Raw genomic sequence first — 22,856 nt, 5'->3', positions numbered from 1 at the left:
GATATTTTAATAAAGTGGCCTTTTCCCTCCTCCTTTCTTCTTTTTGTAACAGTGGTTGGCAACTTTTTTTTTTTCTTTGTAAAAAGCCAGATAGGAAATACTAGGCTTGCCCACCAAACATTTTCTGTGGCACCTACCCAACTCCACCATTGTGGTGCCATAGTCTACACATAAACTGCACAGTTGTGTTCCAATAAAACCTTATTTACAAAACCAGGGGGTGGGGCAGATTTGGCCTGCAGGCCACAGTTTGCTAACCCCTGCTCTATACACAATATTGTTTTCAGTCTTGACAAACATTTAAATTTTCCAGAAGGGCAAGCTCTCAGAGTAACAGATATTAAATTTGGGGTCAGGACACCTGTTTAAAGGTCTGTGGCTTCTGTTTGATGAAAGTCCATGATTTCTTCCAGTCTCCATCTTCTCTGTGAAATGAGGGGTTTGGACAAAATAAATTCTACAGTGTCTTTAGCCATTGGCATTCTCTTTATGGAAAGATGTAGGAAACAGAGTCTCACAAAGTAAAATTTAACACTTTTCTTTACTGGTCTGTGTCTAGTACAGATAGAACTATTCACAGACAGGACGGGACACCCCAGATTAAAACAGCATAGACAAAAGATTTGGAGTCTTAAACTGATTGACTGGCTCATTGTGGCTCAAAAAGTAAAGTGGCTGTCCCAAAAGGCAAGCTAATTTTGATCTGCATTAGTGGAGAAAAGCATCCAAGATTTTCCAAACCCTTTTCTGAGCTCTGTGATGATAAAACCTCACCTCAAGTGTTGTGCTCAGTCTCAGATGGCCATGGCCCCTGCGTTGACAGAAGGGTGAAGGACGTGGACATGCTCAGGGGTAGGGAAGGAGCAGGAGAGAGCAGAAGTGTGAGATAGAGACATAAGTAAGAGCAGAAAGTGACTTTTTGAAAGAGTTTCTCTTTGAGATCTAGATTAGTACCTAGAATGTAATTGGAAAATGTATTTGTTGAAAGAAAGATGGAGTAATAAAGAACATTCAAATGGAAGAAGTGCTCAACTTGTTCTTGGTGGCATCAGAAGCCAGAAGTAGGACAGAGAGAGGAAGCCACAAGCAGGTTGCATAAGATTGGCTGTACATCCCTGCACCCAGGGGACAGCCAGAGTGCTGCTTTGGGAGTCCCCAGGGCAACCAACATTAGTCCCCCCATCCTGGGGCCACTGTTAACAGCATTATATTCAGTTACTCCCAGGGGCAGGCCCACTGTGTCCCCATTGGCTCTGAGAGTCTGCTCTATTGGCACTTTTCTGCACGCACAGGATTTTAGTCAATGCGGTGTGGGTGTGAGTACATTGACGTCACTGGTGGTATGTGAACAGATTTTAACTGCTGCAAAGATCAACAGTTTTTATTTAACATTTCTGTATTTCTTTTAATGTATATTAGGAATAGAGCTAGCATAGTGAAACCTCATAAATAGTATGTAAGTGAAGCCTACATTGAAAATCAAAATGGAATTAAAGAAAAATGTGAAATAACATATTCAAATAAGACAAAAATTGAGAAAGTAGTAGGCAAATAGTTGGAGTCTGTACTGTGTAAATTCTGTTAGATTCTCGACTAAGACAGGTAAGAGCCATTTTTATTCTGCTTACTAGTCTCCCAACTCCCTCTTCTGCCAATAATATGATCCTTTTCTATATCACATAATCTCATGAGTAGATTAGACTCAGATGATTTTTTTTTATAAAAAAAAAGAAAAGAAGAAAAAAGCAATATGTCCACAGAATAGAGAAAATCAAGTTAAGGGGAAAAAGTCACCCATAATCCTACCACCCCAACTTCTCAGTTGCTTTTACTCCCTCTCTGCCTTCCTTCCTGTCTTTGAATCTATGTGTGTGCTTTTTATCATAGGTAGATGCAATTATATCATTCAGCTCAAATTTACCAGATCAAATTGCTTTCTTGCAAACTCCCCTCTACTGCATTTTTTGCTCTCAGAATTATTGGCCACTTGTCATTCCTCAAACTCAACATAATCTTTTCTTCTACTTCACATTGACCCTGATGTCTCTGTCAGTACAGTGGAATTTACAGTGTAGTTCAGGTGCTAAAGTTAGACCCTCTTCAAATGCCTTCTTAGGGAGGTTTATGCAGCCTCATGTTTTCTTTAATTTTCTGTGATGTTTTATAATTCAAAGTTTTCCTTTGCATCCTATTCCTTCCTTTTTTTTCTTTTGCTGTGATATCCCAAGGGAGCCTTGTATTTGTAACATTCCCTGATTCACAAAAGTCTTTTTCTTCCCTCATTCAAAAATGTTCCAGAAATTCCATGAGGACTCAGTGTCCCATGAATGGATGCCATGTCCCATAAATGGATTCCCTCTGGCTTTACCCTGTGTAAATAGTTTCCACACTTCACTCCCTTTCCCCATAGCCTTTCCTCAGACATTTTTAAATGCCTATACATATTTATTAAAATCATTATTGTATATTTTATGCATCATCTGATAGGTTGATGCCTTCATTTTAGATATATTTCACATAAGTGTCCATTTACTATTTTGGGTCAAGACATGGTGAGATTAGGAATTTGTTCAATTTACTTTGGACAGCCCTGGTATGTAAACAATTCATCTTATAATGAACATTCTGTAGAAAGTTGAGATCAGGAGAAGATATGCCTAATATCTAGAAAAAAATAAAAGCTGATTATTCTTTTTGTGGATTCTTTTACAGGCTGGATTACAGTGGGCCTTCCAGAGAGTTTTTCTTCCTGGTATCCAGAGAACTCTTTAACCCCTATTATGGCTTATTTGAATATTCAGCCAATGATACATACACAGTACAAATAAGTCCCATGTCTGCTTTTGTAGACAATCATCATGAATGGTAAGTAGCTGTTGTTGTTGTTGTTATTGTTGTTGTTTTTCTGTAAGTTTTCTTTAGTTGATTTTCTGTGATGTTATTTTTTTGAAATATAAGTCCACATTCTTTTAACATTTTTCCCCTTAAACAAAAATTATATCTGTTAAATACCTCATTTGACTCTTATTTTTGTTGTCAAATTTAAATATAAAAGCCATCTCTAAGCTCGGAATAGATTGTGTTACGTAAGATGAATTTTAAGTGAGTTGGACAGAATTCAAAAGCTTTACCCCATCAGAAAAAAGTTACAGATGTTTTTAGGGTCCCAGAAAAAAAAACCCTAGATACCTCTCTGCACCTTTGGGTGTCTTTGAACTCTGAACTCGGTCGGGGTGAAAAGGAGGTCCTGAGCAGGAGGGCAGGCTGTGTCTCTGGTAGTTCTTGGGGAAGTGGCTGACACTGGTAGGCTGGGTGCTGGGACAGCTGGAGCTCCAATCACCCTATGAACCATTTGAAGTTTATGACAGGGATTGCCACTTTCTTAATTTCTCACACAAAATCATCAAGGAAAACCGATTTAGTATTCCCATCTGGAGGCATTTATTCTGAAAATCTCTAATTGCACTTTCCAAATGTCCTTGCATCTTTTTTAAAATCCCTGAATTTGTAGACTTTAAATATTTGCATAACTCCTACTAACTTGTTCCTGTTCATTTTTACTGATAGTAACAAAAAAAATACCAAAAAACAAAGAACATGAGTAGGACTCATGGGGAAAACTTCTTTGAGTCATGAGATTAATATCAGTGGGTGGAGGGCTTTTTAAATAGAAGTCCTCCTAACTGGCTCTTGGAGTTGTGTTAACATAAGTGGAAATACAGAGAAGCAAAGCTGCTGGGCACTCACCTCAAATGGTGGCCTGAAACTAAAATTACAAATTGATATAATGAATCCCAGTCTGGATTTATACTTTTAGAAGGCAACAAACTTTCAAGGAGCTAAAAACTTGATACTCTTGATAAACAAAACAAGTGTACATCTGGATCAGCCAAGGAGTCATACCATATATATGTCATAAAGTTTCCAAGTTGATTCAGAATAGAAGTGAGCTTTGAAATTTTTGGAGAACAGAATGTCCCAAGAGGAAACTCCCCCAAATGTCCATATGCATAATTCTTGAAGAGTGGTCGTTATCTTTGGGAATGGGGTTTGAGAAAAAAACAGTGATGGGAACTTTCTCAGTCTGAAACTGGGCTTTTCCTCAAAGGAGAATTGCAACTGACTTTGTATTAGACAATCCGACCAATAGTCACACGTGTGAACTAGAAGGGGACATTTTCTCTACTTTCCCTTGTCCAATCCACATCTCTTAGAAATGGTTTGGAGAAATTTCACTAAAATGCTAATGGGGGATTCATGTTGTCAGATGTGGGATGCTACAATGTGACATTACTGACACAGGGTAAAGGTGGAGCCTCGTCTCTCAGTATGAGTGAGACACATTTCTTCAACACGTAGATATGAATTATTGGCTAATGGAGACAATCCAAGGTGCACACAAATTCTCATGAACTTAGTAGGCAATTAATCTTGGACAAACTTAAATGGTTGGAATGAGAACACATTCTATAAAGCAAACAGAACCATTTAAAAGCTGTTCCATGTTGTGTAAGCTATCTCATGTTTTTCCTTGGTAGGTTCCGGTTCAGCGGTAGGATCCTCGGTCTTGCACTAATACACCAGTATTTGTTGGATGCCTTCTTCACACGGCCCTTTTATAAGGCTCTTCTCAGAATGTAAGTGTATTTTTTATTGCTTTTGTGATTAGCATGTAAAAATGCAGTGTTTATTGAAGAGTCTTCTGTCAGACTCCTTAAATATCTGTTCAGTATTGCATATCTGCTGTTATTAAATTGAACAGTGGCTTTGATTTTGGAAACTAATACAATTTCAAATACAGTTACTGTGTTTTCCCTGCTTCTGACCTTTTATTCCTGTCTAGCGACCAAAGTCTTAGTTTTGTTCTACTCTTAATTTATTCTCATTTGTTGCAACCCCACATGTTTCTTCAAAATGATTGTACTTCAAACACAGCCCTGGAATTCTTGTGGTATAATGCTGATTATTAATAAAATAGTTGTGGGTTCTTCTTGGTGAGTCACAGCCCCCAGTCCTTTATGAGATGCATTTTATGTTTTTCTTGATGCAGACTTTCAACTGCTTACTCTCAGTCAAATTTTCATTCTCCTTTGTTTTGGTTTGGTTTTATTTTGGGTGTGGTTGTTAGGGGGAGACAGCACCATGTTTTTCTTGAGATCTCTCTATGTACAAAACAGCAATTTATGATGGCAGATGAAAATTAAGCATTCATAGAACTTTTCTTCATTGTTATTACGATGATAGATTGCAATTGTTATAAAATGTGGGGCAAACCCCATTCCTGTCTTATAGTGGGTATGTAGTCATTTCCAAGGCTGAACAGAGGGCAACTGCCTATGGGGTGGTAGCTCAGATTTGCCGTGGGAAGGCACCAAATCATGGCTTGGTTCTGTCCATCTCATTCCCTTGCTGAAACTATGGATCTGCTTTCTGTAAAATAGAAGCCTAGACCTCAAATGAATGCAAATAAAATGTTTCTTATGCACCCTTGGTTAGTAGGGAGGTCAGTAGGAGGGCTTTTCCTGCCTCCCAAGTCATTGGGATACCTGGCTTTATGCCTCCCTTTCAACATCTTCACAGCTGTTACTGAGCCAGGGGTCTATTTCCTCCTCCCTAGTCCCAGCAGATGCATGTCACATCTTCCCCTTTCACTGCCTTACCTCTCCTCTTCGCATTTCAGTTTCCTGTAAAGGCATACCACTGTTCACACATGCCCCAGATTCACACCCCACCCTCAACACACTTTGGTCTGGGTTCTTTCCCACCAGTAACATGTGGAGATTTTTAAAGAAAATCTGCAAGGACTTTTTAGCTCTACTTGATTGGACCGTTCTGCTGCTTCAAATACCATTGAACACCCGCCCAGACCCCATTTATGCTTGGGTCTCTACTCCCCTGGCATCCGTGACACTGTGGTCTCCCAGTTCTTGTCCTATCTTTCTGTCTCCTTTGTCGGCCTCTCCTCTCACTTGCCCTGAGATCTCCATGTTCCTGAAGCTCTCATCCTTGGCCAGTGCTTTGTTGGCTTGAAGGCCAGCATAGGGAAATTTCAAGACTTGTCTCACGTCCTGGGGATTCCCTCAGACTTGATCTCTCTTGAGTTGCAAGCTCACGTGGTCAACTTGTGAATGTCTCTGCTTGGATGTCTCACAGGGACCTCACAATCAACATGGTCAGAGCCAAACTCACCATTTCCCTGATCTAAAAATATACCTTCCCCCATGTGTCCAGTTGCAGTTAATTATGTTCCTATTCTTGGCAACTAGTCAGAAATCAAGAACGATCCTTAAACAGGGATGGCAAACGCAGAGTACATTTTCTACTCTTTCCCATATCTGATCTTATTCCCAAGGAATAGTTTACAAGTCATTTATGATACTTTTCCCCACTGAGCTCATGTGGCCTCAGAAATCTTTTCAAGTTTATAGCACTCAAGACTCTTTTAATTCATCAGAGTTGGCTTGTGACACGAGTTCATTTGCCACCCCATTTTAGACCTCTTCCATACAAATTCATTTACGGATTTCTGCATGTTCACTTCCTAAATAATTCTCAAATTTATCACATTACTCTCTGATGGCCTGCCCTAATTAGAACCTTTGTCTTATTTGGGCCAGATGACGGAAGTGGTCTCAATCCCATTTTAAATAATCATCTACATTGTGGCTCCCAGAGGAGATTTATAACTCACCACTCCCATGTGACCATGTCATTCCTGTCTTAAACCCTTTTGGTAGTTCTGAATCACCGTACTCCTTCAAATGATACTCAGGACCTAATCCCAGCCACCTTTGCAGCCCCATACTCTGGATATGATGTACTGTGGTTAGTGAGCTGGTGCTGGCCGTGTGCTGGGAGTGTTCTACACTTCATGCCTGTGTGTTTTGTTCATGTTTTATTCTGTTTACTCTTTATTTCCTTTTTAGTCATTTCATTTTTGTCTCTCTGGCTTTTAAACATCCCCAAAGATTGAATGTAGGCATAATCTGCTTTAAAAAGATTTACCTGAATATTCAAGTCAAAGCAAATGCTGTGCCACTCCTGTTTGCTCTGACAGCTCCCCATACCTACCTCATCCATTTTAAATAGTGCTTGAATCTACCCTATATTGCCAGTAATCACCTTATATTAACTTATCTACTGTGTACCTGTCTCCCTAGTGAGACCACTCACTCCTGAGACCAGCAACATCAAGCTCATCCAGTAGCTAATAAATTTTTAGAATGAACCAAACAAAATGACCCTTGAAATTGATCTGAAGGAGGGAAATTTCAAAATAACTATAGTAAACTAGTTACTACCACCTTACAACAAGGTATATAATAGTAACTCCACCTCACATAGATCCTGTCCCTGCAATAGAAAAGAAAAAAGAAAGAAATAAAAAAGAAATATAGAAAGTCATTATAATTGCAGAGAGGTTCTTTGGCTATTTTCAGAGTCCCAAAAGAAGAATCATGAAGAAAAGAGAGATGTATGTGAACATGAGTCCCAGAATCTATTCTTTAAAAAAAAATAATGAATGAAAATGGAAAATATTATGCTAAGTGAAATTAGCTGAACTCAGAAATCAAAGGTCTCTCTTATGGAAGCTAAAGTAAATAAAGGAAAGAGGAAGTAACAGATAGGATAATATAAAAAACAGTCAAATATAAGTTAATAGATGAGCAAAAGGAAGTCTAGTGGAGGAAGGAGAATGAGAGAGGGGAGGGAGAAAAGGAGGAAAAAGGAGGTGCGGGAATCGTGAACTGAAATCAATTTCCATGCATGTATGAGTGTATCAGGATGAACTCAACTACTATGTATAACTGTAAAGCTCTAATTTAAAAAAAAACACAATGAAAAGCAAAGATACTCTGTGTGTGTGTGTGTGTGTGAGTGTGTGTATGTGTGTGTATAATAAGTTCAAAGTAGAAGAACAATATTTTAAGATAGTACAATATAATGAAAAGAATACTGAATCCAGCTGGAAACAGTGGTGCACATCTGTAATCCCAGCCACTTGGGAGGCTGAAGCAGGAGGATAGCAAGTTGAAAACCAGCCTCAGCCTCAGCAACTTAGCAAGACCTTATCTCAAAATAAAAAGGACTTGGGGATGTAGTTCAGTGGTAAAGTGCCTTCGGGTTCAATTCCCAGTACAATAACAACAAAAAGAATATTGGATCCAAGTTCTCAACCCAAGTTCCAGTTCCAGATCTGGCATTAATTTTGGATGACTTTGTAAATGATAACCACTCTTTGTACCTTCAGTTCAAAGAAGTATATATTTATATATGTCTGTATAAAAGCAGAGACAGGCTAAGTGATTCCTATGGCCATTTATATATCCAGAATTTTTAAACTTATACCAAATTTCTGAGTTATTTCACCAATTTGGTTACTGAATTTGACTAAGAATATGCTTATTACGTGTATCTTATTCTTGTTATTAATTCTTAGTTTCTTTTCTCATGACTCTGGATTTTTGCTAATAGCCATGCCTACATATTTGTTTCTGTTTGTCACCTTAGTCTGTGTGACCTGAGTGATCTAGAATATCTCGATGAAGAATTCCACCAGAGCTTACAGTGGATGAAAGACAATGATATTCACGACATCCTAGACCTCACGTTCACTGTGAATGAAGAAGTTTTTGGGCAGGTGTGTATGGGCACATCTCTGTGTTGGAACTGAAAGCGATTGGTGAAAAAATTTGATCAAACACGGCTATGATCAAATGCTTATTTATTTGTGGACTTACTGGGTGATTTAAACCGAAGATTATACTCAGTTACCATAATCTCAATTACAAAATTATTGTAATGCCAGTTGCAGATTAAGATGTTCTCATTTATAGATTATAATAAGCCTTTATGTTATAAGCCATCTTCCTTTTTTTCCAACTAAACTATCTACAAAAAAGGTTAAAATATGTCTTAAATAGAATATAGTTTTTAATAGTTTATGCTGTCCTAGAATTGAATATTCAATTATATAGCTGGAATATGTATTTAGTTCTCTTTCATATTTAAGAACTAAAATTGATTGCTTTGAAGCTTAGGAAATGTAAACAATATCTTGTAGAAGTCTTGAAAACAGAGAACACATTGGTTTTATTTCAAAGTTGGTGGAAGGAGAGGTTAAAATTTTTTTCTCAAAGATTATGTATTAATTCTTATTAGACACTAATATTTGGCTGTTTTTCTGAATTTCATGTGTTTTGGAAACTGAGTTCTCAACATTTACTTGAGTGCAAATCTGTTTCCCTAAATAAATCTATAGTTTAATATTGGTTCTCTAGGTACAGTTGATTCTAAATCTTAGAGGAATTTGTGGAAATGGTTTCTGTCAAACATTCAAATAGCAAAGGATGAGTATCTGGAATCCATCTGGATTAAAAACTCACACTGTTAGTCAGGATTTAAAACTTAACCTTTCACCCCTGTATTTTTTTTAAACCACTGAGGCTTTCAAACATCAGCTCAATGTCTAGGGGTTACTGAGTGCCTCTATATGCATTCATAGGATGCACCGCAGTGCAAGGACAGGTAACCAGCTGTCTTTGCTAGGTGTTATAACGTCAAGCATATTACTTTCTGGTCAGTTCTTTTGTTTTTTAATCTCAGATTACTGAACGAGAATTAAAGCCAGGGGGTGCCAATATCCCGGTCACAGAGAAGAACAAGAAGGAGTACATCGAGAGGATGGTGAAGTGGAGGATTGAGAGGGGTGTGGTACAACAAACAGAGAGCTTAGTGCGTGGCTTCTATGAGGTAAAGACAACCAGCAGTCATGGGGGTTTCCGGTCTGAGAGCAATGATGCCCTGGTCTGTCCTACTGTGCTTTAATTGGGTGAAACATTTCTATCTTCTCTTTTGCTGTATTTACTGTTGCTCTTTTAATTTTAAAAGTTCAATATTTTTCCTTTATATTTCAATAGCACACACATAAATGGTTAAGCACTTGTCACAAGAGATCATTAAACTGAATATTATGACCTGATTTCAAGTAGCATTTGATGCTTTAATGACCACTAATAACATATAAGTCATGACTCTTACTCATGTTTAGATGCGGGTAATCAAATCTCATGTGAAAAGACTGTAAGTGAGGGTCAGAATGAGTTGTCACCTGTATTCCATGTGATTTTTTTTTTCATTAGGAGCACTAGATCTTTTCCAAAAGAGGAAAATAAATTGGATCAATCAGTGATCAATTGTAAAACAAAAATTCTCCCATCCAAGAGCTAACTAGGCACAACCTACTTAGCTTTTGAGATCAGGCATGTTCAGGATGGTATAGTCATGGACAAAATAAAAATTTTAGTGGGGCCAATCTTAACCAGTTTTCTATTAAAAAATACCTTATACTTGTAGAGAACCTTATAGTATTTCAAATGCTCATACAGGGTGCACCCATAGTGTCTCCCAAATTCCTTGTGCTCTCTTTTTCTGGGGAGGCTTAATGATAGCTGATATTTCTGCATGCTCCTAAGCCATGCCCTGTACTCTTTTTATTCCACAGGTGGTGGATGCCAGGCTGGTATCTGTTTTTGATGCAAGAGAACTGGAACTGGTCATCGCAGGCACAGCTGAAATAGACCTAAGTGATTGGAGAAATAACACAGAATATAGAGGAGGTAAAATTTGATTTATAGATGGATGGACTTTAAGTTTCAAATTAAAGGGAGGCATGGTCCAACTTGCTATTCTTAACACAAGACAGACAAAGCACTTGTACTCTAATCATAGGTTTGTTGAGACCTTGGGCAAGGTACATTCCCTTCTTTCCCTAGTTACTTCATCAGTCTAAAGGGGGAAGGCTTGTTTATGCACCATCAGAGGATGTCATAACTCTTTAATTGTTGGTGACTAAATGTGACCATAAGAACACTAATTAATTATTTTATGGTGTTAATGAAGCATCAGACAGGTAACATCCAGCTGGTCAAACTCCACCTATTCCATTTTCATTCTAAAACTTCTGGGGACACACCCCAAAGGGTCAGCACGTTTTTTTCTCCAGTTCATCCATTCCACACTTACCAATTGCAATGGTTGAAACACCTGATTGAAACAAGACAGATTCTCAAAATCCAACAAGCTTATTGGCAAAACCATTCTAAATTCAAGCATTATGTTCAATGTTTATTAAAAAATTCGTTTAGATTGGAAGCTTTAGAAGTAGATTTCTGCAGATCAGTACAAATTTTTAACTAGTTACTGGGACCAAAGCTATTGAAATTTGATTGTTAAATCTGGGACTCAAATGGTAATTCAGAGCTGTGTTCAATAAGTTCAGAGTTTTGTTCAATAATTTTAATCAAAGAAAGAATACGTTTTCTGAAATATATTGTAGTGTTAGAAAGTTTTCAGAAACTCATCACAAATACCAGTGTTTTCTGGTTCAGAGTTTTTTGTTGTTGTTGTTGTTTGGTGGTAGTTTTTGTTGTTGTTGCTTTTAGCTCAAAATCTAAGAGGTTAGCAGTTGTTCTAAGCCCAGATAGTAAAAAATACAAGCTTTGCATCACTGTTAATTATTTAGCAGAGTAAGTTGAGAATTGAACAGATCTCTAGTTATCTGTAAGTTGAAACAGACATTTAAAACAACAACAATTTTATGGTTGCTATATTAAAAAAAATGCCTTAGTATTGCTAAATTGCTTTTGGTTTTGCCCACCCCTGGCTCTTCCAGCTCTTGCCTCTTCTGTGGCTGGCTTTGCTTGACTGTTTTCTCTGAAAGGCTGTATTAAATTGCATTTTCCATTGCTGCTGTTTCTGAATCTAATTGCTGGAATAAGTTTTTCAGTTGGCCCTATGGCTTTGGCTGTTGTAACTTGCACTGTACCATAAATATTATTTACTCATTCCTTCATCCCAGGAGAATCTAATAGCAATGCAGTTAATCAAATCAACCATATTTTTATTCACACAGTATAAAGTTTTACTCACTATATCCAACTAATTAAGGAACTATTTATATGGTTATTATAAATCTTATCAAATGAGAACCTTAGGAGGGAGCAGGAAAAGGGCCCTCTACTCAGCTGCCACGCTTGCTAACCCAACTGGTTGGCACTGAATGAAAAAGCAGCTAAGCTGCCACTGGCCATATGTTCATATGGCAGCTGTTTGGAGAGAATATGAGACACATTCACTCCTTCTCCTACCAAAAAAGGGTTAGTACAAATAAAAAAGTGGAAGCGAAAAGGGCTGATTCATGAGGTCAAAAAACTTTAATGCTATAATGCACTTATTTTATAGATAGAACTACTGTTCGCTCAGTACCAAATAGTCCTTACCAAAGTAGACTGGACATGCAACCTATGTGTCACCATGCCAAATCCATTTTTATTGACTCTCTCTCTTGGATCTCTTTCTTCTCCAAATGGGACTATACATCACAAATGAAATGGCAAACCTTAAAATGAAAACATTCTGGTTAAAAGAGTATCTACTCACCTTCTTTTTGGGGACTGCTGACTCAGAATTTAAAGTAGCTTTTGTGCACATAATATGTAACTATCAATTAGTTTGAATCATTAATTATGCTTATCCTTGCCAGTGTTGTCTCTAAACTGAATTATTTTTCACTGAATGATTTTGGAACCCATAACCACTGCCTTAACCTACCTGTGAGATGATAATTTGGATGTTTCATTAAATTCTACTAAAGTATGGAATAAAAGTAAAATTTAGTTGATGATTAATTAGGATTTATTTGTTGGAGGAATTAAAGGTCTCTTGCTCTTTTGATTAATAAATTAAAATGAAAGTAATTTGGTTTTAAAATATATATAACTTTAAGAAGAGCTCATAGTTATGTATTTCTTTATACAAATGATTTAATTAACATGTTTTATCCTCTGCCAGAAGCCCTGGGAGGGTCTGTTTTCTTTGCCACTGTACCCTCCAAGCTTTGTACAGAGCATACCAAGTGGTACTTGAAAATTATTTCTTATCTGAATGACCCAAAGAGTTAAGCAGTTCCAGTAACAGCAAGTATATTTTTCAGAAATGATACGCTAAAATAACTCATTTGTTGTTCTTCTTACCACTCGTTTTCATTTAGTGACCACTAAATAAAAACAGAGATCTCTTGGGTTCATTTATGTTGTTTTTATTTAACTTTTGACACTCATATGATCACATTTACAGTGCTATTCCTTAGTCTTAAATTACAAACATCATTTAAAGAATCCAAGATGATGACCTAAGTCTGGGGTTTTGTTGTTGTCGTCATGTATCTTAGGTGGGTTAAGGCAGAAGAGTCAAAGTAACATGGTGTTCATTATTGGTTTGATAGGTTACCATGACAATCATATTGTAATTCGGTGGTTCTGGGCTGCAGTGGAAAGATTCAACAATGAACAACGACTAAGGTTGTTACAGGTAAGATGCCATTAGGTAACATTTTTAGTGCAATGATATAATTATTGTTGGAAATACATATCTTTAGCAATTTCTAAGTATTTTCATGAATACACACTTTTATATAGAAACATGGGATATACCATTTCCACACCCCTCAGATTGCGTGGTTATGACTTCATCGCCATCAGAACATCCCCAGCCTCGTAAAGGCATTACATGAGAGTTGTAAGGAAGTGTCAACTCTAGTCCCAAAATCCTAGGGACAACCTTTGCCTTAAAGACAGTTGGGTCCCTCCAGCAGGGTCCTCTGCAGCCAGTGTACCTAGGAAAGAGATTGTTCAATCCCGTAAGAAGGAATCCAGTTTGTCGATGAAGAGTCATTTCTTTTCCTTTATCTAACTTTCTACAAATTTGGAAAACAATAACATTCAAAAGCTCTGAGAAAATTGTTTTTGTAGTATTTATAGTTATCTAGGGCAATTGTTATTTGGTTGCAGCTTAAGAGTTATCAGACACGGGAAAGCCTCTTGGATGCTCAGGCAGAGCCTTACAAGTAGACTGGATCTTGGCTCCTTTGGACCAAGAATCTGAGCCTGAAGTCTATAGACCCAGAAATCTGTTTTTTAATTCACCTCAAATTTAGGGACCAATACTAAGCAGATTAAGTTAGTTGATATACCTACCATATTCATCTATAATGGAAATATGCCTGGTTTTAGTATCTCAGCTGGTTAGCTGCACAGGGTGCTTTATTTTCTATAAACCCTCCACATCCCACTTTCCTTGATAATGCACAGTCCCTTCTTAGTGTTCTTCTCTGTCATGTTTATGTGTTGTGTTACTCTATGCCTATGAAGTTTGGTACTCCCACCTGCTCCTCCTTAGGAGCTCTGCCCATGAATGATGCAGTGTGTTTCTGGGCCACTTCTCACTGGCTTTACCTTTCCCTTCTATTTTCTTGGGTTGATAGTTTGTTACAGGCACATCCAGCATTCCCTATGAAGGATTCGCTTCTCTCCGAGGGAGTAACGGCCCAAGAAGATTCTGTGTGGAGAAATGGGGAAAAATCACGGCTCTTCCCAGGTAAAATAGAAAACAACATTTATTTTCTGCCACTACCAGGCTTTAGGAGAGACTTTGGATTATATAGGTCAGTAGGTAGATAGGTAGATGGATAGAGGAAAAGATATAGATAGATGAATCTATAAAGATATATTCCTGGGCTGGCGATGTGGCTCAAGTGATAGCGTGCTCGCCTAGCGTGCGTGTGGCCCGGGTTCGATCCTCAGCACCACATACAAATGAAGATGTTGTGTCCGCCGAGAACTAAGAAAAAATAAATAAATGTTAAAATTCTCTCTCTCTCTGTCCCCCTCTCTCTCACTCTCTCTTAAAAAAAAAAAGATATATTCCTTTCCTATCAATGTTGAGGGAGGAAAGAAAAAAATCCCCCTGGTCATCCTTAAAATATATACATATATATCTGTATTTTAAAGTACAATACACAACAAAAGCAGAGCTTTTGCTAGCATTACCAAAGCAACATTGATCATCATATCTGTGACCCTTGTCTACAAGATTTTGGAAGCCGTAGCTTTAAGTTCATGTTGAAAAGTACTTAGAATCCCTTTACTAAACATTATCATTGTAGTTGTTAAAGAATCTAAATCATGTGAATGTGCTTCATACCTCTGTTTACATTGTATGTATCTTAATTCCATGTGAATTCTCATTGCACTGGATTCTCATTCATAACAAGATCATACATTCCCTTGAACTAGAAAAATTTTGCTTTCCTAATGCTCCTAATAAAGGCAAGAGACTGATGAAGCAATATTTGTAAATAAAGAAGCATTTGAGCTTATAGGGAGATAGCTGGAGCAAAAGAAAAGGAGGGAGCAAATGAACACAAGAGGAGTGGAATTCCTTTTCCCAATCAACAGTAATACTATGGAGTTTTTTAAGTAAAAAGAATCTCAAATTGCTTCTCTCTCTCTCTCTCTCTCTCTCTCTCTCAGCGCCCTCCCCCCTCTCCTAATTTTATTAATAAGAAAACTTAAATCTGGAGAGATTTAATGAAACTAGGTTCCCCAAAATATCATCTTAAATTTAAGTAGAGGTAACTTTAATAAACCTGTTATATTAGTAATATAAGGTGATAATAGATACTCAAAGATAGCATTGTAAGTTTAAATACAACCAACTTTAAGAGATCTAGCAAGTTTTCTTCTTAGCAATTGCAAGACATTTCAGAGTGCATACTTAGCATCAAAAGAAGAAAAAAAAAGCAGGGAGAGGACACTGAAACTATAAACCCAGAGAGAGGTGAATGGTGCAAACTCAGGGAGCCTCCTTAGCCACCTTCTATGTATCACAATCTGTGAAAGGTGGTGCTGAATCAGATACCTAATTATTATTGGACACTTAATGCACCAAATTTGGGAGACTATAATTTCATTTTTTTTTAGCCAAGCACTCATCAAAAATAATTTAATGAGTTAACATCAGATTATTTATTTTTCTTACACAAAATAAGGACAAGGGAACTTCACTATTTCACCAGTTGAGAATGGCTGTTCTCCCTCCAATCCAGGTTTCTCTTGGAGGACCAGATGTGTCAGCTTGGTTTGATTAACTCCATGTTGTTGTCGCCGTCCCTTCCCCCTCCCTCCCCCCGGAATATTGTCTCTGTTGAAAAACTGGCTTCACAAAGAAGGTGGCAGCAGTAAAATTTCAGAATCCAAAGCTTAAAAATAAGTCTTGGGCAGTGTGGGGTTATTTTCTGTCTCTAGGGGGGATCATCTGGTGTCCGAGGCCTAGGGACAGAGGCAAAGTCCCCAGCCACCCATCTAGGAGATGTCACTCTCAATAGCGTCTGGTGTCCTGACCTGTGCTCACCCAGCATGATGGTGGGTAAGGAGCAGCAGGTCACAGGGGCCCCCTGACCCTCTGGGAGACAGAGCTCTCCCTGTGCAGACCCCAGGGCTGAGGGGAGAATCAACGACTGTCCCTGCCTGTGGTCCCTGAAGTCCTGGGGCAGGGATGCAGGAGGCAGCCAGTGTCACAAGACGTCCCTGTCCCCAGCCAGGCCAGGTGCCTGGCTGAGCGAGGAGAAAGACGGAGTCCCTCCTCAGGGCCTGGCCCCTGCGCCTGGTCTCGCTTCCTCCCTGGCACCGCCTGGAAGGGGAGGAAGTGACACCTAAGGGAAGGCCGGGAAGTGAGGCTACCATCATCAAGTTCAGGGTGCGGTAGCTCAGTCTGCCGCCCAACAGGCCCCATGCTCTGCTCCTCTTCATGGACCACATCCCTTCTGAGAGTCACGCCCTTCCCTTTATAGGCACAAGGACCCAGAAGTTCCAGAGACATGTCCATGTTTAGGCCCCCGGATCCAGAAGTGCCTCAGGTGCACGTCCATGTTTAGGCTCTAGGACTGGAAGTTCCTCAGACATCCATGTTTAGGCACCCGGATCCGAAAGTTCCTCAGGCACACACCTATGTTTAGGCCCCTGGATCCGGAAGTGCCACAGACATCCATGTTTAGGCCCCTGGATCCGGAAGTTCCTCAGGTGCACGTCCATGTTTAGGCTCTAGGACCGGAAGTTCCTAGGGGGCCATGTTTAGGCCTACAGATCCAGAGGTTCCTCAGGTGCACGTCCATGTTTAGGTCCCTGGATCCCTGTAATTTCATTGTGTAAAGAAATTTATTTTATTTATGCTTGGGTAATGGTGTTTTCCCTTTCAACACAAATTTGTGTCTCAAAGCAGATGACATGGACTGAGTAAAGCTTTTCATTCTTCTGAGAAACTTAAGAACTAGCATTGAAGAAATAGGAGAGGGCAGACTACTTGTGTCACTTTTCTGATAAAATCTATTTCTGTAAAGCCATTAAAGTATATGGAATAAACTTTAACAATAAGCAAATGGATCAGCCATTTATATTTAATGACTGGAATTTTCATTAAACCCAATGAACAGACAAAGGTAATTTGGTATAGCCTCCTTTTCCTCATCTACCTTGGAGATCTGTAATTCTGAGGTTATTCCTATAAAACGGAAATTATTCCTATAAAACACTTAACTATTCTCTCTGGTCCTGTATAAGCATCCAGTTGGTAGAGGCTGCCATGTGATTTGTGTCACTGCCATCTGTTATACATATTAGATGGTGGCATATTAGACAGAGCATTGAAATGGGAGTTAGAAGACGTGGGTTCTGGTCTCACCTCTACCAACAGCTAGCTCTGGAACCTTCAAGATCCACTTGATCACTGGGCTTCGGGTTGCTTATTTATAAAAGTCAGGAGGGGGTAGCAATTTAGGTTTGGTTGAGTAAGAAGTAACAGCAAAGAGCTGCTAGAGGATCTTGGGTCATGCTGTATTCACTCCTCTACTTCCTCCTGGTACCTCCAGGAAGTTCATGTGCTGACTCATTTTAAATGGTGGTGTTCCTCAGCATCATTGCATACACACAGTTGGGCAATAGGTGCTGTCATTTCTTCCTCTCTTCATATAAACCCAAGGCAGCTCTACATTCTTAGTTCTATCTAGATTATAAAATAGCACAAATGAAGATGGATTTATTCATCTCTATAAAGTAGGAATGACAATTCCATGTTTAAAGAGTGTTTGGGATGATGGATAGTATATTTTCTTTGTACTTTTTGAACATTTATCATGAATCTCTGAAAGTTGCCACTACTCTGTTATGAAGTGCTCCACCAAAAAAAAAAATACATTTGGGGAAAAATATAAAAAGAAGACCTTTAATGTGTAACAGTATTGTTTCATCAGAAGCAGTTTCTTTACTTACATTTTCATCACCCTCTATGAAATGTAAAGTATTAAAGAGGTTGTTTTAGGTTACCAGGTCCATTTCTCCCACCCTCAGAACAGATACACTCAAACCATTTTCCTGCTTTTTCCTGATACATATAAATTGTAGAACTGAAGAATCAGTCTGAATCAACCTTGTCAACCCCAGTGTACTTCTTTCCATTAATGATTCTGTATTTGGCATGTAAGATGTGACATTGTATATACACACTAATAGAAAATGCACAAGTGTCCTTCTTACTTAAAAAAAGAAAGAGAAAGAAAGAAAAAGTTTCCTCTAAGGAGTCTGGCAGAGTCTTGATCAGGAGTGGGAGGTTATAACCTGGAGAGTGAGAAGTGGCTCAAACCAGCATGATCAGGGAGAATATCTTGGTCTTTCCAGACATGAATGATTCAGAGCCTTTCATCCCTTCAAACCAGCAAATACGGATCTCATTCTTCTCTCCAATTCTAACACCCTCTTGGTGGTAGCAGTGGGTAGCACTGCTCATGGAGTGAGCCAAGAAGTATACTAGAGCATTTATGGCTATATGGCTGTCTCTAAGAACTGTGCGAGTTGGATCCCTGGCTCTTTTTAATCCCTTCTGCTGTAATAAAGTAACTAGAGACTCTGCTGCTAAATAGTGGTAGAGGCACAGGTTTTCCATGGAGACTTACAACCTGAGCACATGACTGCATTTCTGCTTTGGAGTTGGCTGTTAGTTTAGCTCTGTGTTTCCATTTCTGTAGAAGACTTCCTGCCCCATGATGCTCTGGTGGATTTTCTGAGAAAAGAGTAAATTCACTTAGTGGGAATTTCTTTTAAATAGTTTTTTAAAAATGGACTGAGTAAAGCTTTTCATTCTGCCAGTCTGGAAAATGCAGGGCAGCCCTCTCTCCCATCATGGTATAGACTTCCTGTGTTCATCCCTGAGGTTTTTTGCCAAGTGGGATGATGGGACAGAGGAGCTGGGGAGCCATAATCACTATGAAAGACAGGACTGATAGTTCTTGCTTAAGGGGAAATGCTAGTTTTGGAAAATGGTTGTGCCTGAAGATAAAGGAAATGCTGATCCAAATCAAGAAATTGAATGTAAGATTTAACTATCAAATAGGTGTCTCAGAGAAACAGTCTTTGCAGTGTAATTAAACTATAAAAGAAAATTATTTTCAAAGACGGAGAACTTTTTTACCTTAAAAAATCCCATTTTTATTATCATAAAAACTTATTGCAAAAGTGATAGGAAATATATATATATATATTAAAAATATATTAAATGTAAATGTCTAAAAATGTTTAAATGTATACTTGTTTATATCAACCAAATGTCTACTACTCTGTTAACATTTTGAAGTTTATGTCTCCATTCAGATGCCCATGCATGTGCACACATGTACACAAACATTTTAAAACAAAACTACAAGGTACAGCATGATCTGTTAGTAATCTGCCTTTTGTTTGCTACAAGTCACTAATCATGTACATCTTTCCATGTCATTAAATATTGCACTACAATATCATCTGTAATTGGGCTTTTCCTTCTCTGGTACAGAAAAACATTTTCTGCTGTCAAAGTAAACTGTCAGCTAACAAATAAGAAAATAATTGAAATATAGTGCTACTTTTTTCAATTTAAAAAAAAAATGGTAAGCCCTGGAAGAACCCTTTGGTGTCACCTCTTTGCTATATTTGCTCTGAAGCTTTCCATCTTGTTCTCCCCAGTTCCTGCCATCTGCTGATTAGTGAGGTGGCTTTTGATTTTTGGAGGAAACTGTCAGAAGATTCTCATAAAACAGTTTGTTCCTTAGTTTAGTTTCTGGGCTCTCTTCAACTCCTTTCTCCTTTGCCTTCCCAATAATACTTACAATATTTGCTACCATTGAATCAGCATGTACTATCTAAAATATGCCAGAGATAACTCATAATAGTATCATATCAAAAATCACTTAAATGTGCTTTATCTTTTGGATTGGTCTTTACTTCGGAAGGTGGGTAAAGTTATAAAAACATCATGTATAAAAAAATGAAGTGAAAAATTGAAGCTATTGAAATAATTTATGAATTTTAATGGACTGAAAGTAGGGTCACTTGCTGCTTGCAACAGAGAATAGCATAATCCGAGCCCAACTGACTAGTGGACCTTGAAACCTGCTTCATACATCATATTTTAAAGTGTGTATTTGTGGATGACAGGTATCACAGCTGTTAAAGAATAATTATTCCCCTCCCCTTAGCCTCAAGAACAAAAACTAGTTTGGGTTCATCTATCCACCATCCTAGTCTGCACCACAGTCACCTCTCCGGGGACCAGAGCAGCCTACTGGCTGAATGCCCTGCTTCATCCTGTGTGCCTTTCATAAATGAACCTGCACTCAGCAAGCACTGTGATCTGCTGTCTTTAGGTCACCTCCTCCCCTGCTTGTACCCTCCAGGGGCCTAGATTAAATCCGGATTCCTTCCAAGCACTTGCAGGTGGGGGACCTGGTCAAGCTGCCACTCTAACCTCAGCACATATAGTCTCTCACCCACAACAGCCACCAACCTCCTGGCTAGTCCTCAGTCTAGACCCAATTCTGTTTCAAGACTCTGGAACTTACTGCCCAGACTCTTTCCTGCTAGTTCTATCTCATCCCTAGGAAGACAGCATAGGTGTAATTTCTGCAAAAGGCCCACCTCACTTTTTAACCCTGTGTGCCTGTCACTCTGTCACACTTTATTTTCTTCATAAAACTTACCCTAATTTGACTATCATGTTTAGTTATTAGTTTACTTGTTGATTATCCCTCTCCTATTCTAGAATATAACCCTGGGAGAACAAGGGCCTTATTTGAGTTGAACATGGCTTTGTCCTTACCACTGAACCTGGCACCTAACACTCAATGAATATTGTTTTCAGTGAATTGTTAAACTTGAGGGATGACTTTGGACTACTCCAGACAAGATAATTCAAAATCACTTTTATATTTATATAATCATCTGAATAGTTGAGGGCAGATACTAGTAATTATATTACAAAGTTTTAAAGACTAAGTGAGATAATATATGCAAAGTGCTTAAAATGAGGCCTAACACATCATTCAGTAAATTTAGCCATTATTACTGTTGCTCCTAATCTATCATCCAGGGTTGGCATTGTATTTTACAATCTTTAGTTGTGTGAAAAATGTGCTATATCCACCCAAGATATTTACATTTTGTTTGGAATTCCAGGAGTTCCCAACTCTGGAAATGTTCTTCCTATAAAAAAGTATATGTAACATTCTTCCTCAGAGCCATCCATGGTGAAGAAGTTATCTACTCACTATAAATTTTTTGTTTTGGGGGCATTTTTTTGGTACTAGGAATTGAACCCAGGGGCACTTAACCACTGAGCCACATCCCCAGCCCTATTTTATATTTTATTTAGAGACAGGGTCTCGCTGAGTTGCTTGGGGTCTGGCTGAGTTGCTGAGGCTGGCCTCGAACTCACAATCCTCCACTTTAGCCTCCCAAATTGCTGGGATTACAGGCATGTGCCACCGCGTCCAGCAAGAGGTTATCTGCTCAGAATGAATAGTTTGAAGAGTTTCTTCAGCAGGTTATCCACCTGTACAGGAATTTCCCTATAGGAGTATTCCACACTGCATTTACAAATTCAGGTGCATATTTACTAAGGTGGCCTAATGAGACATTGAAATAAGCAATAATATGATAATCAATCTAATTTCTCTAGTCAGCCAATAGAAATTTATACGTGCTTATTATATGCAAAACCTTGTGGCCAATAGAAGTTGATTTCTGTTTATGTGGAGGACCTTAAAACACAGGGAGGGGAGTATTAGATATTTGCATGAACAGATAGTCAGCATCATTATCCACAAAAATGATATGAAAAATGAGTAGCTTGAGTACTAAGTACTGTTGAATTCCTTTCCAATAGTTCACACTGAATACCTTGTGAGGTCAAGGGTTGTGCTGTGCTGCCAGAGGTGACCAGGTATTTGTGATTGAGTCTGAATAAGAATTCTTCCTCTAAACCTTATGGTCTCTTAAGAATATACTAATGAGGGTATTAGAGAAATTATGACTATCTTAAAAATTTTTAATAATTTTTACCTTTATTTGTGTTAACAAAGCTATGTAGGCTAACAGAACTGCCACTGGGCCACTTTAATTGAATCTTATTGCTCTGTGTGATTAGTAACTTTGGATTATTCATGCTGATTACAAGCTCTTGATTAATGATCTATCCTCTACCTATTTCCTATATTCCTCCTCATGCTTAATGGCCCCTCTGCTGTCCCCCTTCAGCACACCCAGTCATTAACTCCCGTTCACCCATGAATTAAATTGGAAAGGTCCTTGCATGAACACACCTGACTTGCAGATGTGGCCTTGCCTCCCCATCTGGCCACAGGTCCAACCTTGGCTCCTGTCACTTGCATTTCTCAGATTTCCTGGTGCTGCTTTCTCACACCCCAGGCAATCTGCTAAGAACATCCTTTTCCTTGTTGATCCAGAAAAGCTCTGTACACCTACAAATCCTTCAAGCCTTGGCATGGAGAGTCTTCTATAAAGCTTTCCCCAACTCTGTGGAGCAGACTTATAACTCATTGTATTATTGTTTGTATGCCGAGCCCTAATTGCCCACAGGAACCTTTTGGATTAAACAAAGGTGTCTCAGTCTTCTGAGGAACTGCAGCCCTAAAC

The 22,856-nt window shown here is 38.6% G+C and overlaps 1 protein-coding gene across 4 annotated transcripts in view; it reads left to right on the top strand.

Annotated features, from left to right (window-relative positions):
* HECW2 (HECT, C2 and WW domain containing E3 ubiquitin protein ligase 2) overlaps nt 1-22,856 on the top strand; it is a 360,484-nt gene that overhangs the window by 326,195 nt on the left and 11,433 nt on the right. For 3 of the 4 annotated variants that reach the window (XM_081260931.1, XM_081260930.1, XM_081260933.1), the window contains 7 exons: nt 2,713-2,865; nt 4,539-4,637; nt 8,512-8,641; nt 9,607-9,753; nt 10,505-10,619; nt 13,286-13,371; nt 14,324-14,436. In XM_081260931.1, the coding sequence (XP_081117057.1) occupies nt 2,713-2,865; nt 4,539-4,637; nt 8,512-8,641; nt 9,607-9,753; nt 10,505-10,619; nt 13,286-13,371; nt 14,324-14,436 (843 nt within the window). The remainder of the gene's footprint in view (nt 1-2,712; nt 2,866-4,538; nt 4,638-8,511; nt 8,642-9,606; nt 9,754-10,504; nt 10,620-13,285; nt 13,372-14,323; nt 14,437-22,856) is intronic. The other variant, XM_081260932.1, reaches the window with a different exon arrangement.

Source organism: Spermophilus citellus (genome assembly GCF_964194105.1).
Source record: "Spermophilus citellus genome assembly, chromosome: 11".
Lineage (NCBI taxonomy): Eukaryota > Metazoa > Chordata > Mammalia > Rodentia > Sciuridae > Spermophilus > Spermophilus citellus.
This window is presented reverse-complemented; position numbering and strand designations above follow the sequence as displayed.